Below are 19,690 nucleotides of genomic sequence, written 5' to 3'. Positions count from 1 at the left end.
ATCAACTCAATCGGAGAGTATATTACATGTATTATTATATTATACAGTTAACGTTAGATACTAGCATAAAATCGGTGTATGGCGTTGATGTAAACAAACAAGTGCAAGTATGGTACCAAAACACACGATTCATAAGACGTACACAAGCGCGCGAACAGAACTAGAAGCTGTGCATGGGATACCCCATGAGACACGCATGCGCACAGCGCACAATGACGTCATAGAATCATGATTGAAATCACGGTTGCGTTCATGCGGTTTCTGCGATCGTGATTCTGGCAGAATCATGATTCAAAACGCCCTTTTTTCCGCGTTTCAGATCGGCGTTTTGAAACGCATTTAAATGGAAAAATCGCATGAACGCAACGCAACTAAACACGTCTAGCGACTAAACGTGTTTAGAAACGCAGTTCTAGTTTCGCATGAACGCAGCCTTATACACTGTGTACAGACCTCCTAAAAAGAAAACAAGTCAACTAAGAAGGATCAAACAATCTGCCAAATCCCCATTGTATCATAATGGCTTTCAAGTAGGACTAACTAAAAGCATTGTTCTGCTTGAACAAGTTTGTTTAATTGACATCACAGCCAAGGTTGGGAGGGGAAGGATTTAACAAGTGTCAATAAGATAGCATGTCCAAGTAGGCCTACACCTATGTGGATATCAACATATGAGGACTGTTTGTGGTCACACACACTACACTGAGAAGAATTCAGCTTGCTGTGTTTGTTATGTTCCACATAGTGAACTAAAATGAAATTTGAATGAGATAATCAATTGCAGATATATTAAAGGTCATAATGAGTTCTGTTAAAATTGGGATATACCTACAGTTGTAGTTTAGACCGGTACTTATACAGTGTGCAGTTGTATGCTACATTGAATAAAGTCCCATAACATAGCAAACTTATTGGTATTACTGTAAAAACAACAATTTTCCCATGCATTTCAATTTTGCAAGAATGCCAAAGCCAAGATTCATGAAATTTAAAATGCACATGAAAGTTCTTGTCTACACTAAATGCGTTGAACACCGGTAGCAATTCCCCCAAATTTCATGCTGCAAATAATTCTGGTTTTGCAGCAATAGTACCATAAATACCACTTACTTCTCATCAGAATTATCATCATAATTACTACTTTAGCCACACGTATGTACATGTACTTCAAAATTATCTCTATTCATGTCTATACATCTAAACAGACTGATAGGACAAAAAGACTGATAGACCCATAAATCCAGTCCAAAAAATTTCCATATATCACAAATAAGCTGTCAAGAGGACACAGCTTTAACCAATCTTCTTAAGTCCAAATTCGTGATGACATGATGGTTTTGTCAGATGAGATCCCCACATCAGTCTTGTTCCAATTCTTGCACAAACCATTTTTTCCCTCCTTTCTATATTTTCTTCTCATATATGCATCTTGACCGCAAGGACCGGACACTGGGGGTTTTGATGTTCGGATTCTATTTCTGGTCAAGACTGCCCATCACCTTGACCCAGACTGACTTGAGTACTCAACAATTCTGATAAGGAAATCTATTTTGTTTTCCCTGCGACTAACAGACAAAGTGTTTCTAAACCAGCAATGGGCAGTAGGGCTTGATCAAACATTTCAAGAAGGGGATTAGCGGAGGTATTTCGGTAGGGGGCACTGCCCTCATAAACTTTTTTATATCATCTTATACATATGGAAGAGATGGATTTGGGGGGAAGGGTTCCCCCATTTCATTAAAAATAGAGAGGAACAATAGAGAAATAGGATGAGATGCCAGATGGAACTAGAAATGTCGCTATGGCGACTGATGCCTCCGCCATAATGCATGATTCTCCCAATAGGCGTACAGTACAATGTCTTCACATGTGTGATCCATGACAGTTTCACATAACTGGCAAAATATTGATATGACAGGTTTGGAAACCTGGCCTTTGACCCTTAACCTCTGACCTTTGACATTCTGGCTGGAAATTTCCTGGAGAATCTCCATTAGGTAATGCATGTATATATTAAGTTTGAAAACTAATAATGCAAGCATTTCATATATTAGTGTACGAGGGAAACAGTAAAATATTGAGGAGTTGACCTTGACCTTTGACCCCATGACTATTGACCTACGACCCCTAAATTCCCTAGATAATCTCTGCCAGTCAGTACATGTGTATGTACCAAGTTCTATGAAGATACATTGAACCATTTGTGAGAAAAGTGATATTACAACATTTTCACCTAACCTTCGACCTTTTGACCTTTGACCTTATGACATGAAACTCTCTCTGGAGAATCTATATGCAGTAGTACATGTCTGCACCAAGTTTCAAGAAAATACCTTAGGGCATTGCATAGATATTGGGGAAATAGCAACATTTTTAGCATTTGACCGTGACCTTTTGACCTTTGACCTCTTGCCAATGTCACTAAAATCTACTCAACTAATTGTCCCATCATACATCATCCTTGGACCAAGTTTGGTGAAAGCTGCTTCATCCAGTTTTGAGTTATCACGTAAACAGATAAATTTCAGGATTTGACCTTGATCTTTGACCTTTGACCTCAGTCCGATTTCACTAAAAAACTAATCAAGTAATTGTCCCATCATACATCATCCTCCGACAAAGTTTGGTGAAATTTGCTTGATCCAGTCTTGAGTTATCGCATAAACAGATACAATTTCATGATTTGACCTTGACCTTTGACCTTTGACCTTTGGCGGATTTCACCCAAAATCTAATCAACTAATTGCCCCATCATACTTTATACTTGGACCAAGTTTGGTAGAATTCAAGTCAATATTACTCAAGTTATCGCGTAAACGAAAGCGGACGGACGTACGGACGTACGGACGTACGGACGTACGGACGGACGGACAACCCGAAAACATAATGCCTCCGGCACCACTTCGTGGCGGAGGCATAAAAACAAGTTCATTATTACAATAATGTATAAAACAAAATGCATGAACTGAAGGCAATAGAGATAAGAAATACAAATGCATCTGCATGCTACTTGTGCACAATGCAAAATATTATTCTTCAACAATTTGTGTGTGGGTGTGTGTGTGGGTGTGTGTAAGAGATGGAGAGAGAGAAAATGACAAAAAGGGACAATTGAAAAGAAAGGAATTTTTAAAAAGGCAGGGAGTTCTAAGATAAAATGGGCAAATTGTCCTCCATTATCCACAAGTACACCAGCAGAAAGGTATTGGTTCAAAATCATGATTTGCAAATAAGCTCAGATTCCTGGCTAATTATTAAATATTCACATTCAAACTTTGAATGATGTCATTATTACGATTTTCCTACAATCTTCATCAATTCAGTTTACCCCCTGCCTATGAAAAACCCTGTGGCTTCTGCAAAAAACAAAAACAATAATAATAATAATTTTTTTTTAAAAATGGGGGGATTTTCAAAATCTCACTTGGAACCAGCTAAAATCTTTAGAAACCCTGAGACCATTCATATAACTGGAAACAAAAAATAAGAAATTATCTGATTCATCAAATTTAAGCTCATGTTATTCTGGCAGTCACAGTTAAATTCTGAAGAGCCTAGAATGGAAGAAAAAATGCTGAATCAATAAGAATTCTGAAGGGAGAAGAGATACATTTTACTTATTTCTCACATGTAGTAACAGTACTGTTGGAAGTAGAGGTAGTGCGGGCATGGCAGCAGACTATGAAATAGATTAGGAATAGACAGTACCAGGCTGTACTGTCCATCGGAGTCGCATCAGATTCAAGCAAAGGAAATGTGGGACAAAGCTAAAAATGCTGCCCTCAACAAATGCTGAAAGTTGAATACAAAGCCTCTATGGCAGTGCTGGCCAAGACATTAAAACAGCATTTACAAATCAACAGTTGTGGAATGGAGACTTCCATTTGAAGGCATGTTCACACAATACATTGATGATATCTACCTATGGTGATTGGAGAAATTGCTCCTCTAACAATATGCTTCTTCACCTATTGCTTATCACCGACGATGAGGCTTGCGTGATGGATACCGCCTAATCATATTAGTCAAAAGTTAAAGGGCATGGCTTGTGAGGAGTTTGAATTCGTGCTGAGCACATTTGATTCTTTATCTTGAAGCATGCACTAAATATTACAAGCATAACCGAAGATGATGCCAATAGGATATTTTTCATAGGCTGTTGGTTCCAATTTGCAAATTTTCACACCACAAATGTTTCTGGTTTTACGGTATTTAAACTTGATTTGAGGTCAAACAAAGTGAAGTACAAGAGTGTTCACATGGACCATAATTTCAAACTTAACCCACTTGTGGCAACCCAATCTACAAAGTTAGCTACCGTAACAGCAAGTCAACTTGAATTTCAGGCAGATCAGTAGTGCAAACCTCACTGTGGATTTCTCTTTGGCATCTGTCTATTGACATGATGCACTTCAAACAAATCCCTTGGGATGACTGATGCATATTTCAGACTTATTGTCATCATTCCTGGAGGAGAAAAAAAGTACTGCATGAATCCAGCAGTAACACATAGGGAAAGATCAAACATCTAAGACTGCTAACATGGTTTACCTATAATTTAACATGAGACTGGTGATTTAGAACATCTGAAAATATGCATCTTGGTAACAAGAATGTGATCTATGATGAAGAATTCCTTTGTAGTATTGAACAAAGACTAACCAAAACTTAAATGTCTCATCCATAGGGGGGAAAAATGGCTTACATATAAACATAATATAAATTCTAAACTGCAGTTATAGCTCCCAGGTTACCACCTCCATAACAACATCGATAAAGATGAAGAATTCACTGGAAGCCTCTTTTCCTTTAGTTTTATTATACCTTTGCGTAATAATATTTGATGATTCAAGATCTTGTTACACTTGCTTTGTGGTTTATTTCAGTACTGCTTGCTAGCTGTGATTATCCATTATCATGTTAGTTCAGCAACACTAATTATAACACCTATTAATAAAGTTGGTAAAGAGAGTCTACCAACTATGCCTATATACCAGAAAAAGACCAAGTCAAACATAAAATTATTTATAAGTCTAAAGAGAGGAAATTCCTTGGATAGAGCAGATAGAAATAGAAAAAAAAATCATACATTTTTTTTTTTTGGTGGTATGCCTTGACCCCTAGAATAACAATAGTGAGATTCAATCCCCCAAAGGTACCTAGTGTATCTAGAAAGAATAAAAGACAGGTTTATGTTTGCAGAGGTTCCTATTCTTTATCACAATTGGGCAATCACAATAAAGGTTTGTATTAAGTGTAGTCTGTGGCACAGGCACATTTAAGGTACCGGTACTTTTAGTTTTACAGAACAACAACTTTTACAGAACCATCTATTAAACCAGACAGAGCAAATTAACAGCAAACTGCAGTGCTACTTGAATAGACAACATCAGTGAAAATTCAACAATTCTGTAGTCCAAAATGAGAACTGATCATTAAAAATTAAGTTACAATGGGAAATCACAATTGTTTGTGTCAATGAATTCAAGTTAATCTGGGGAAAAACGTTGAAAGGGACAAAGGAAATTTAGGAAGGGTCTGACTTCTAAGACTATTATTCTCAGTCTGATCTGACACTGGAGCCGCTGACCTCATAATGATGACATGTCCAGATAAGTCAATGACCTTGACCTAAGGCAGCAGACCCAAAGCTATGCAGTGAGGTGCTGAGTAGCCTCTTGCCCCATTCGAATAGCCCCACCCTGATAGCCCTAATCATTTTTTCCCCCTTTCAACCCTTATCATATTGCGTTTCCATTCCTATACAGCATCACTTCACTGACCCGCCGTAAGAATCATTCTGTTTTTCATTCCGTTCAACCGCAGGGGGAAGTCCCCATAGAATGGTCCCAGAAATTCCTATGCCATGATGCACTGTCTATCTGTCACTATGTGATTAGGCTCACCTGAAACTGACAAATGCTTCTCATTCCACAGAGATGCTACGCAACTTCAGTTAGGAAATTGATCTTTTCTCCTTTTGTTCAGGGGGGGGGGGGGGATACAATATTTAAGAATATTCCTGGCTTATAAGTACTATGTAAAGAGCTGTACAAGAGGTTTCTTATTATCTCACAAAACTGTTGGAAACTTGAAGCCCCATCTCAATCAAAACTATACCATCCCCAAACCCTTTACATGCTTTGAGTGCGGAGTAGCACAAAAAAAAAAAATCCATGGTAATATACAACGTACGCACTGTCTATAGTCCCTGGCACGGAGAGCTTTGCATGCTTTAAGTGCAGATTGGCACAGAAACCCCATAGTGCTGTATACACTTTACAAAGTCCCTGACACAGAAAGGGTTAATTAAAGTCAATACACAGCTCCATCATCACATTCTTTGGAAATATTTATGGGAATCACTTAGGTTGCCTTCAAAGCTTACTGCAAACAATGTATCCCTCCCCCTCCAGATTTTAGAGGAAATCCATACAAGTCAATAGTTAGTAGGCAAAGAAAGAATAAGATGTCATTGGCACAACAGTGAAAATTTGATCAAAATTTGATAACAAGAGACCCGCGGGTCTAGCGCTCACCTGAGTATCGCAAGTTCACCTTTCACGCAGTCACTAATCTAAATTAAAATTTGACCAGGCATTCTCAAGTAGAAGATGAAAATGTACAATAAGGGCCCAATTTTTTAAAGATTCCTTAATTTGGGGGGATTGGGGCCCCCTGGGGCCCTCTGGGTGGGGCATGGTGCCCATTTTGATAAATTGAGATCCTGACCCCCTAGGGATGCTACCTGCCAAGTTTGACAAAAATCCATCATGAGGTTTTCAGGAAGAAGATGAAAATGTACAATTCAGGCCCCCATTTGGACCCTTCCAACCACCCCCCCCCCTACCCAAGAGGGGCACCCCTGGATCTCCTATGAACAAACTTCAAACTACAGTCATTAATGTACTCACTCATAATATTATCTCAGCTCTATAACTTCTGATTCTAGAGAAGATTTATAAAGATTCCTTCATTTGGGGGGTTTGGGACCCCTGGGGCCCCCTGGGTTGGGCATGGTGCCCATTTTAACAAATTGAGATCCTAACCCCCTAGGGATGCTACCTGCCAAGTTTGGTGAAAATGGGTCATGGGGTTTTCAAGAATAAGATAAAAATGTACAATTTAGGCCCCATTAGGACCCCTCCTCACCCCCTCCCCTGGGTCCCAAGGGGGGCACCCCTGATTCTGCCATGAACAAACTTGAAACTACAGTCATCAATGTACTAACTCATAGTATTAACTTAGCTCTATCACTTCTGGTTCTAGAGAAGAAGATTTTTGCGGATTCCTTAATTTTGGGGGGTTTGGGCCCCCTGGGGGCCCCCTAGGTGGGGCATGGTGCCTATTTTAACAAATTGAGTTCCTAACCCCCTAGGGATGCTACCTGCCAAGTTTGGTGAAAATGGGTCATGGGGTTCTCAAGAAGAAGATGAAAATGTACAATTTAGGCCCCATTAGAACCCTTCCCCACCCCCCTCCCCTGGGTCCCAAGGGGGGCACCCCTGATTCTGCCATGAACAAACTTGAAACTACAGTCATCAATGTACTAACTCATAGTATTAACTTAGCTCTATCACTTCTGGTTCTAGAGAAGAAGATTTTTACAGATTCCTTAATTTTGGGGGGTTTGGGCCCCCCTGGGGGCCCCCTGGGTAGGGCATGGTGCCCATTTTAACAAATTGAGTTCCTAACCCCCTAGGGATGCTACCTGCCAAGTTTGATGAAAATCGGTCTTGGGGTTTTCAAGAAGAAGATGAAAATGTAAAAAGTTTACACACGACGCACGACGGACGACGGATGACGGACGACGGACGACGGACGACGCACGACGCACGACGCACGACGGACGCCACGAAGGGCGATCGCAATAGCTCACTTGAGCCTTTGGCTCAGGTGAGCTAAAAATCAAGGATGTTATGAAATTTTTATATTTTACCAATATTTGCAAAACAATTCTTGACTTGTTGATATGAAAATGCAAATGAGTGAGCTGATGATGTAATCACCTCACAATTTTTCATGCACTGTATACACAAATCTGATGAAAATTATCTTTGTGTTTTGTTTTGTTTTGTTTTTAGCCATGTAGGTGCAAAACATAATGTCAATTCTTTCTGAGTAAGTTGAAATATAATGATCACTGAGATACATATAGGCTTTCAGACTGGGCATAATTGCACTTGACAACAAAAAAAAAAACAACCTGGAAATTTCAAATACAGCAGAACTTGAAATTTCACCATCAATGAGAATGCACCTATAGAGACAATGGGTTACCACGAAGAATAATGTCAGCATGTATAAAAGGATGTGACATCTTTGACCATATGAACAGCTAGTAACAAACAGAGAACTCACCTCTCTTCAAGGAGAAAAAAATTACCGATATTAAAAGTTATTAAAATTGCATGACCCCTTACACAGAAATGTTACTGTCACTCTATGTTTCTCTTTTGTGAAGGTAGGAATAACATCAAACTCTATGCCTTTAACTATGTACATCTGTCAAAATTGAGCTGGTGACATCTCCAAAGTTTGTAGAAATTGGCACATCTCTAGTTTACAATCTAGCCAGGGAGGAAAGGATCGGACGAAACGGAAAGTGCACACAAGTACACCTGTATACCGGTGGGATGTTAATCAGGGTTGAAAACTAGACAGCTTTTTTTTCCTCTTTCTCTTTATCTAATTCTCTCCCCCTCCACTTTTCCAAAATTCAGAGAGACAATTTTCCACTATTTTTTTCTTCCGCCCAAAACCAGAGTGGATATATGAATGTGACTCCAATTTCCATTAGCACAGCATCAATCATTCCGTCGTCTCAGAGGATTTTGATTAAGAAAGGCTGACTAGTGCCTAATTTTCTGTGTCACATATCTGGTTACTGGCTCCATCATACCTGGTGCCAACTGAAATTTGGATCAAAACCCTGCATGCCTAACACTCTTCTCTAGCCATCACTCCTGGGGCTCTCAAGAAAGAACTAAGCCTAATTTTACAGCAAAAAGAAAACAAAATCATCAGACATGAGTGTGATGTTTTTTAACCATGAGTTATTTTTCATCAGAGTGTATTTGTTGCATTGGACGTGGCACAGAAATCGTGCTATGATCAATGCCATTGCAGCTCCAGACGAACTGCACAAAGCCGACTGGTTTGATCAATTTGACCAATTCAAAGAGAAATATCATGGAACGATCTCCCAAATGAATAAGAGATGTTCATACACGTCTCAATGAACAAGTTCAATGAAATTGGCACAATTCAGAGTCTTGAAAAGCCAGGTTAGAGCTGCAACTGTGGACGTGACATTTATTGCAAAGTGTAGAATGGACTCTTAATTACCTACCACTGCAGAAGGAAAAATAAAATGCAATATACCACATTGTCACAATTCACAAAAATTTTGCATTCTTCGATTGCTCCTCTTCAGAAATGAATGACTGGATGTCTCTTCAAAGATACGGAGTAGAAGAAAAAAAAATTGAGAAAGATCTTCAATTACATCTCAAGCAATGTAAACGATGACGATATTATTGGCAGAGCAATCCAAGCCAGGAAGCTCGGCTCTCGCAACGCAGCTTTTTCGCCCCGCAGTCCCTTTTCTAGCAGAGGCCAAGAGCGTCCACACATTAATGCAAACATCCTAAGCCAATAAGCACTCGGTTTAATTCAGGCATGCAGCCATGCAGGCACTTGTAATCGGTGATCACACCAGCATTGAAACGACAACGATGCTGCAAGCTGGAGACAATTTTTTTTCCCCTCACTATCTCCTCGCCGAGTCCCACTTAATAAGAGAGAGAGAGGAGAAAACTGACCGAATAATACAAAGAATGTCAAAATTACACGAAGCCCCGAGTCGAGCTAGTTGTTCCCTTCTTCTCATTTCTCTGCAATCAATCGATAAGGTGTGCAAGTTTAAAGGGAAATTAACTAAAATTGGTGACTTGCTTGGAATGAAGTACATGAAATCATAGCAATAGATAAATGCAAAACTTTGAGCGAAATTCTACAAGTGATGGTAAAGTTACAAAGCCTTGAATATCAGTCTGTCATCTGACATAGTGTCGTAAGTGGAGCAGAAGGTAGCTGTCTACCAACACTAATATTTGCAATAACAGCATCTTCATAAACAGGATTAGAAACATGCTCTGAAGGTGTTTTTTAATTGAGTTTTGCTCAGTTCTGAGCTTGCATTTGCAATCTAACAGTTTGACCAGTAAACATATTTGAAGAGAGGAAGCTAAATTTGACCTTGAATGCACTTGGAACCGTCATCTAACGTGCATATCTCTGCACATTTCCTGCATGTAAGCGCAAATGACATTTGTACACCTGATTGACAGGCAATGGACTTTGTGACACAGATGTTTTTGACAACATAATTTGTGGGTGAGGAGTAGGCTCATTTTAGTGTCTGAACACTCCACAATTCTAAACCTGTTTTTAACCCGTTGAGGATGAGTCCTGAGTATACTCGGGCAAGCGTCTATGGGAAATGCATGTTGTTGCAAAATCAAACTGTCCTCAATGGGTTACGATGCATTTTTGAAATACATTCATAAACGAGTTCCTTCGTGAGTGTGAAATGCCCCTTTCTCAGAGAAATAATATGGTAACCCTTGAGGAGAAATCTTTCAACCTCCCCTCGCGCAAAATATGACTCTTCAAATTTGAATAAAGGAATCACCTTTCTCTATCAGTAGGCATAAAGAGCAATTAGTACATCCCTCATACATGAAATCAAAGATATCTGTCAAATATCAGTATAGAGTCTCCTATGCAACACCTCCCTTTTTCAAATTTACAATCATCTCTTGATGCAAGTAATGTACGCCCAATCACCTCTTTATAAAGTCTACAAACTGTTTGATTTGATGAGAAAGAAAACTGTCGCCAGCGGCCTCTGTGGAATTGATCGAATTGACATTCTCCATACTGTGGGGAGAATTAACTTTTATTTGACCCTGTCATATTTTCTGTTTCTTTTGCCTGGGATACTCAGCTAGTAGTTTGCAGCAGTTTGAAACAGTTTGACTCCGTGAAGACAAGAGGAAGTTTACATTACTGGAAGGAAAGTTGGTACAGCTCACGACAGCACCAGCACTCTCCACGAGATTATTTTCTTTCTTGTCTTATTATTTTCTGCAAAGTGCACACACATGCACACATTTTGATAGACTTTCCCCAATGGAGTCTAGCCCAAGGAAAAGGAGCAGACACAACACAAAAACATTGCCCGCGGTGAGGAAACAGCTGGATGTTGAGGCTAGCCTGTTTAGGCAAGATGGCTACCAACCACTTCCCACACAGACGCAGGTAGACATAGCCAAGTGTGCAGAGAGCCACCAGAGGGTAATAACTGTCACAAAGAGAAAGTCATCTACTCCCCACATTTTTATGTCAGGCCTAATCGCTTCAAATATGAATTAATTTTTAGGTGCCAACTTTTACCAAAAGGACTTGTTGCCATTTCATACATTGAATCAATATATCACACAGATATCAATTTAGTTTTTTTTCTCTCAGATTCTGTTAACCCTTTTTCTACCACCTGACTTTCCATCCCTGACTTTCCATCCCTGACTGGTATAAGTTCATCTAACTTCTCAAATTAAGTTCTACCATCAGTACACTCTTCTATCTATTCATTCTTTTTGTTACACTCCTTTCTCATATTCCGTAAGTCTTAAAGAGATGGTATAGTTTTGGTTGAAATGGGGATTCAGGTTTTAAGTTTTTGTGACATAATTAGAAACCATATAACTTTTTTTTTCAATTTTGAAATGGCTGAGATATTCTAGTAGGCCTACAAAGCAAAACCACTGGTCCTAATAAAAGGTGGGTCCCACCTTTCATGAGGACCACTTTGTTTTACCTTGTGGGTTTTTTTTTTGGTTGTTGTTGTTGATATCTCAGCTATTTAAAAACCAATTTTCATCAAATAAACTTTGAATCCTCTTAGAATTGTATGCTCTTCAATATTTCATATAAGTGGCTTCAAATTATCATGCATAAGGATAAAACCTGAATCCCCATCTCAACCAACACTATACCATTCCTTTAACCTTCTCTGTTTCTCACTCCTCCTCCCCCCCCCCCTCTCTCTCTCTCTCTCTCTCCCTCTGTCTCCCAATTCTTTTTTTTCCTCTGCCCTTTACAATAACCTTTCTATAACTCTCAAACCCCTGTATCATCATATATCATCAATATTGTGTCATGCCCAGGGGGTGGAATGCATTTATGAACATCATTTCCAACCAATCCAACTTTCAAGCTATGGCATCATTTCCCATCCTTGCTTTGATGATAGGAAGAGAGAGATGATGGTAAGGTCACTCAATTTTTTTTTTTTTTTTTGCAGAAAATTCCTTTCTAAGCTACTTTCAAGTTTTGAAGACACCATCTCCATTATATCAGTTGAATCTCTTCAAATTCTGATCATTTTAACAAAACCCAAACACAACAAATCAGATATGATTACATCAATTCATAGAGTATGGAAAACATAATGTAACTTAAAAGCAGACTGATAAAACATAATCATCATGGCAAATAAGACATACAAATACATTTCACAATCACCACCTATATCATGCACTGATTAAATGGGGTTAAAATGACAGTTTAAGAAGTCTTTGTAAAATCTAACCTTTTAATCACCCTATAGCCACACTGATCCTCTACCCATCATTAAAGTCATTGTAATCATGTTGATGATATAATGATTGTATATTTGTCTTTATCTCAGTTCACTTTTAACTCATTATTTAAAAAAGAAAAGAAGCTATTTCAGGATTTGTGTTATTAGCAAGTCACAGGTTGCATCTTGTTACAAAAATAAAAAGATCTCAATGAGAACGAGTATCTGTTATTAATCAAAACAACATTGTATCACAACAAGATATTGCAATATCATATATTTGTAGCAACTTTGCTTATACAGATATTGTGAAGACTTTCTTCTCTTATTTGTTGAAGTAGAAAGATTGCAGAGCAATATGTGTTTTACTCTCGACTGAGAAAGAACCAGGTACTTTTTAAAATTGTATAAAAATACTTGTACAAAGAGGTTGCATCATACAGACATAGTCATATGGGAACCCATAGGGATGATGAATATATTAAAGACATGATGTAATACTGTAAAATATGATATATTCGCAGCATGAATTTTTCGCAAATTGGAGCCGACGGCCTTTTTTGCGGCATGAAATTTTCGCAAACTGCCACTGGCATTCAATGCATATAGTGTAGGCAAGAACTTTCGCGTGCATTTTAATTTTGCGAATCTTCTCGCTCGCGAAATTCACGAAATTAAAATGCACACGAACATTCCTCATTTTACAGTATACAAGATTTTTAATATTGATAAATTTACCAAAAAAAAGTAACATGACAAATACACTGGGTAAGGTATGATGAATGTAGAGAGTACTGTCACTAGAAATTTTCTCCCTCTCTCCCTCCTCCTCTCTCTCTCCTCTCTCTCTCCCTCTCTCTGCTAACACCCCACCCTGGCTCCTATTCTGTTTTTCCCCTCGTACAATTTCAATTCGATATTTTTGAATTGACAGACAAGATTGCCAATTAGAGGATGAACCTAGATCAAGGCCGTAGCACCCCAAGCCGAGATTTGATCGACACATAACACGCCTTAACAATAACACGGCGAGCTATTCCCCACAGAAGGGAGACGGGACTGCCTGAAGGAAGGTGAAGATGTTCCGGAGAAGAGCGGGAGAGCGAGGGAGATGGACTGAGCACTGATCAGTGGAGGAGGAGAGAGAGGGAGAGCAGGCATGTGAGAAAAAGATCGAGAATGACAAAGAAGAAAAGAAGGTATATTCAAACACTTCTTTTATCATATAAATGACACAGAGAAGAAGAAAAGTGATAAAACATGAGATGAAGATGGTGTGCAGTAGGATACAACCGACAGAAATCAGGATTCTGTAAAAATGAGAGGAAGTTTTCTTCCCAATATTGTAATATTACGTGAGAGATGAATAAAGGAAAAGAAACAGATGCAATGAGGAATTGGAAAAAGTACAGGAAAATCAGAAGATACGGGAAGATATAAAGAGAAACATAAAGAAAGTAGATGCAGAGTGCCGTATGTTACAAAGAAGATGGTGAGAGCAAAAAGGAGGTAGAGAGTGCGAGAGAGAGTCAGAGAGGTGTTAAAACTTGTGTTGTGCTTGAGGGGAGAGAGAGGAGAAGATCAGAAGAGATGAATATTTTGTCGCAGATTCCAATTCCAATATTCGCCTCCCTTGGAGAAATGCAATCCGACAGCAATCTGGATCCGGCATTCAAGTGCTGGTGCATTCCTTTCTATCACTACGATTCCCCCGACACTTGTTACAATGCGCTCTCTTCTGATTCGCTCGCGACTGGCCTAGTCAGGAGATGAAAGTAACACCAGGAGAAAGAAAAAATTCCTCCCAAACAATTTGTCATGGTTTCAAAACACTCTTCATATCTCTCTCATTCCTGTTTCCTAACATTTTGTAGTTAGTTTTTTTTTTCTCCCTAGCAATTTTCTTGTGCTTTTCCCCCTTACAACAAAATTGTTTCTTTTGCTTAAACATTCTTGCCAATTTCCGAGTAAGCAGATCTGAGCATAACACTCAGATGACATCAAGAAGAATATTTTGTCTGCAGGCGATCCATTTTGTTCAAGAGTACAAGTAACAGGAATCACTCCCTCAAAACTAGGAGGCACGCGTTTTTTGCTTCAAGAGAAAATTAGTTTCAATAAGAACAAGTATCTGAGCCTCCACAGAAAAATAACTGCTTGTGTCATATTACATTTCTTTTATGTAGTTTTTTTTTTCTGTTCTGACAACCCTTCAAAGTTATACAAACTTTGTTCACATAACAAGAGTGTCATGGTGACATCTATATACTTTCTTCTTTCTTTTTTTTAAATAAAAGTTCAGAATTTGTAGTGGGTTGGAAAGGTGAGTGTACTCAATCATGCAGGACATTGAAGTCAATTGAGTTATTTAGTTTCTCCATCTCAATTATTCAACCCTCATACGGTTTTTCTTCTTCTTGTTTTTTTATATTATTGAGGCTGTTATTGCAGAACTTCATCATTACCTTTATGGATTTTTTCTTATTTTGTCATCAGTTGAAACAATTTTATTCCATATGAGAGTTTAAGAAAAGTGTAATGACAAATGCCTTCAATAATCTGGAAGTAAATTATTGATCTTGTTTATTTAACTTCTAGTGCTGTGTCTGAAATGAAAACTGATATGTTTTTCTGTATTGTTGGATTAAAAAAAAAAACATCGTCAGCTAAGAATGCCTGAAAGGCTGCACAATTTCCCATGCACTCCTCAAAAATCCAGTACAGTGTTGGGAAGAAAAAAATTCAGTGAATGCAACTGCAAACTAAATACTGCTCTGTGTAATTATAAATTCAAATTTCTTTTGGGCATACAATTTTGTTGATTAGCCCAAAATGGATATGTCCCCGAAACAGCTTACAGGAATATTATTTCTATAGGACAACATAACAGCAGAATGTTCTCCTACTATGGAAAATAGGAAATATTCATATGCATCAGATTTCTAGAACTGGGGCTTCACGAGATATTTGCATCCACCATTCTTTGACATAAGCTACATGATATCCACTTAAAGGCAACTGTGAAACAGGAGAAAAGCTCAATGTTATAGGAATGGTTTCACCATACAGATTCTAATCCATGCATAGCAAGCCGTCATCCAAAGGCCATCTGACAAAGGAACAAACAGCACATCAGTGGTTTTACAAAGAACATGCATACAGCCCATGATCAAGCCAAAGATATTGTGGTTTTGCTGATCAGGCTCAGACTCATTAGTGCCTTCTGCCTTGACTCCATATCTTATTTATCTTTACTTTTTTATTTGGAGATGAAAAAGTATCTGCATATTTACACACCTGCAATCTAAAAACCACCAGCGAATTTCTGCTTTAGCTACAAATGCCTTTTCAATATTTTGTCCTATGATTAAGACCCCACATTTGAGTTAGGATCACAAATCATATGAACCCCTCCCCCTTCCTGCCCTATCAAAAGAGAAAGACTGTTCAAACAAAGGACTTTCTGGGGAGTGAATTGGCTGGATATCTGGGCAGCAGACCACGACTGGGGGGTGAAATTATCGACCTACCGTTAAATTGGTAGAAACATCCCCAAACAATCAAACAATAATTGTTGGTATTATTTTCTATTTTTGTGAGAGATGCCACGACTCATTTCAGTTCACACCCGGCACAGGATATCAACTCAATTTGCAATATTTCAGCTTTTTTTTAACCACATTTATCTGTCATCTCATCAGGGGCTCGTAGAGCACATCTGGACATCTCATTTGTGGAACACTCCTGCGCACAAAACAACCATTTGAATCCGCATAGAGAATGAGCACAAATGACAGCACATCAGTCAAATGGTTGATGATTTGAGGGTTTTGTGAGAGAAACGATGCAGAATATGATCCAACAAGTAAGAGGTGATGAAAAGTGTAAATGCGTGTATATGTGTGTGTCTGTGCATGCCTATGTGGGTCTGTATGTATGTTGAGGAGTACAAATTATCAGAAATTATTACTTTTCCATGAGGATAGTACTTCAACTTAGAATATGAAGGCCTACTTGTGAACATATTTCTATTTATATATATTTGTTGTACCCTGTTATTATACGAGCACTTGGTCCCGACTGCCCATGATCAAGCTGAGTTCGATTCAATTGTAACCCACTGAGGATGGACTGATTTTTATATAATGTGCGTTTCCCATCAGCAGCTGCCTAAGTGTACTCAGAGGTAGTCTTCAAAGGGTTAATTTGTTTTTCCCCACAGTAGTCGTCTTTGTATGAATCTGTAGAATTCAGTTTAGTGCAGGTGCGCCCTTCAGACAAGAGTGACTTCTGGTCAGATTGAAGAGAATCATCAAGTCCATTCGGGAAGAACTGGAGCGTTACAGCGCAAGGTTACATAAAACAATCGTGTTTACGTCTGTTTGCCACCATCCCTGCCACATGTGACATTAAAAGTGTGAGAATCCTGATGCACACTGTTCAGTAATTACGTGGGATGTAGTGCATCGGACACGCTCTGGTTGCTTCGACTGGTAGATGACACTACATGACAAATGAGGATGACTTGTTTAATGGACACTTGGCTCTCTTTTTTTTTTCTATTCATCTTTTCAAATCTATGCAAACTATCTTTCTCTATCCTCTCTTTCTCTCTTTCTATCTCTCTGTAGACATATAGATGTGTAAATATTATCTTCATTCAGTCACATCTTATTCATTTGTTCATTTACTTATTCATTTATTCATTCATTCATTCATTCATTCATTCATTCATTCATTTATTCATTTCTGTCTCCATATATCTGTCTCTCCGTAACTCCCTTCTTGTATACGAAGGGAGTCTATGTCTGCAAAACACACATCTTCAGCAGTTAAAAGAGTGGAATGGCAGTAAGTGTGATCACTGTGAGGAGATATGAGATGTGTGTCACTGAAATCAAGAACATCAACTAATAATGACATAATTAATGGTAAGAAGGTTTGAAATGTAAATATTTCTTCTTCTTTTTTCAATCAGCAGGATGTGAAAAATTAAGTTTTTGAAAAATTTGTTCCTGATTGGCCATACTATTTTCCCGGAGCATCGAAGGGTTTTATAACCTACCTCCCAGGCATACTGCGTGTCTTTTACAGAGGACCGCTCAACTCCAGTGAAGGGTCCAAACTTCCGTCCCTGCGGGATGTCCACAAGGGAGAAGACACCAAGCCCCGCCTCTTGGATGCAGCTCTCTTGCAGCTCAAACTCCGGCGGCAGGATGACATCTTCTGGTATGTAGACCGGTGGATGGGCGTGGCCAGGCGACGTCCTCGGTCGCTCCCGCATCACCTGCTGTCGCGTCTCCGTGATCATGTGTCGGTGGTTCTCGCTCATCAGGACTTGGCTGCTCTCTCGCACGGCTGGCAGGTTCTCCCCCAACATCGACGGCTGCTTCTCATGGATGCGCGGGAGGTGGTGGCTAAGAGGGAGGAGTGGAGGGGACTGATGCTGGAGGGGGACTGGGAGAAGAGGCAGTGGTCGGGTGGTGTCTGGTTGTCGGGCGTGGTTGGGATGATGCTCTTTGGGTGGAGCCGGTGATGGAGGAGAAGACGATGATGACGATGCACCACTGTCAGACTCATAGGCTCCATCTTCCTCTGTATGACTCATTGGGTCAGTGTCTAAATGAACATCAAGAGAAAAATATATAAATAATGCACTTCCATGCACTACTCAGTGATAATGTGAAAAACAAATCTATGTAGATTTACATGAATGTTTCAATTCCACCAAATTCTGATTAACAATATAAGAAAACTTAAGAAGTATGGCATCTGATTTTATCTTTACATTGATTCTAAGTCATCACTCATTTAGCACTAAAACACTACATGTTACAATCAATGATAAAAGAAGTGTGAGAGAATTTTTAGCTTCATCAATCCCCACCTTACTTTACTAGCATCCATTCTTACCTGAGCAAGCATTCTCCAACTGAAGACATTAGACTTGCCATTTCTATGAATACTACCATAATCAAGTGACAATTTAAAGTTATCTCATGACAATCTAAAATCTCCATTCCACATCTTCGATGACTTAAAGTGTGTTAACATTCCTTCTGACATACACCACCAACAGAATTTGCACAAAAAAGTAGTGAATCTATTATCACATATAGTACATAACCATTTAGAGTAATGGCTGCATGCAGGCATAAAAATCACGTACAACACAAGGTTCTTGCCACCACCTAGGAACACACAGAGCCGGTGAAAAGTGTGGACCCAATTAAATGAGCTTCATTCACAAATCAAGACACATAGTGGAAATGAATTCTGACAGCCACAAGTCAAGATCGCGCTGGTTTTTGGGCGGGGTCACTGGCCTCAAAGTTGGGGCCATTGACCTCCGATGGCATCATTGCGGTCTTCATCCTTGGTGCCTGTTGTGACCTCTTTCTTTGTCTGTCTTGCATCCATGAATGCTGCAGCAAAAAATCACTTAAACAAATCCCTGTCAAAGTCTGAAATTATTTTCATATGAAAAAGTAAATGTACCAGGTATGACAGGTTTATACCAAGTGTATCAGTTCATGAAGGGGTCAGCTTATTTACTTTGATACCAAATAAAGAACCAATTTCTTTTAATATATGGCATCATGTTACATTTCTTTCACATTGCTCTTTTTTTATGGAAACATGATTTATCTCAAGATGGAGATATGTGACCTTTAACCCGTTGAGGACGAGTCCAGAGTATACTCGGGCAGGGGTCTATGGGAAATGCGTGTTGTAGCAAAATCAGCCCATCCTCAAAGGGTTAAGGTAAAATGTACATGTATTGATATAGCATATCTTTTTTGACATCTCAAATGAAGTTCCCATGGCAAATATAATGAAATGTGCTGTCAAATTGGTCCTTTGCATTCCAACTAAAGAAGTATATGTTAAGTCCTCAAACTTTCAGAGTAAAACAAAGGGTGTACACATAGTACACCAGTAAGTCAATCATTAATCATCCATATAAAATAAACAGACTCATTGGATTTTTCCATTTAAAATTACTTGAAATCAAAATCTATTTGATAAAATTGGTAATGC

The 19,690-nt window shown here is 38.9% G+C and overlaps 1 protein-coding gene across 1 annotated transcript in view; it reads right to left on the bottom strand.

Moving 5' to 3' along the window:
• LOC139733166 (histone-lysine N-methyltransferase MECOM-like) overlaps positions 1 to 18,067 on the bottom strand; it is a 101,077-nt gene extending 83,010 nt beyond the window's left edge. Inside the window, exon 1 of the mRNA XM_071644007.1 lies at positions 17,715 to 18,067. Coding sequence (XP_071500108.1) covers positions 17,715 to 18,029 — 315 coding nt within the window. The 5' untranslated portion in view covers positions 18,030 to 18,067. The remainder of the gene's footprint in view (positions 1 to 17,714) is intronic.
• Positions 18,068 to 19,690: the final 1,623 nt, after the last annotated feature.

Source organism: Diadema antillarum, unplaced genomic scaffold, assembly GCF_040938485.1.
Source record: "Diadema antillarum isolate AM-2024a unplaced genomic scaffold, OU_Dant_1.0 seq00000462_RagTag, whole genome shotgun sequence".
NCBI lineage: Eukaryota > Metazoa > Echinodermata > Echinoidea > Diadematoida > Diadematidae > Diadema > Diadema antillarum.
Note: the sequence above shows the minus strand (reverse complement) of the source record. Positions and strands in the feature narration are given on the sequence as shown.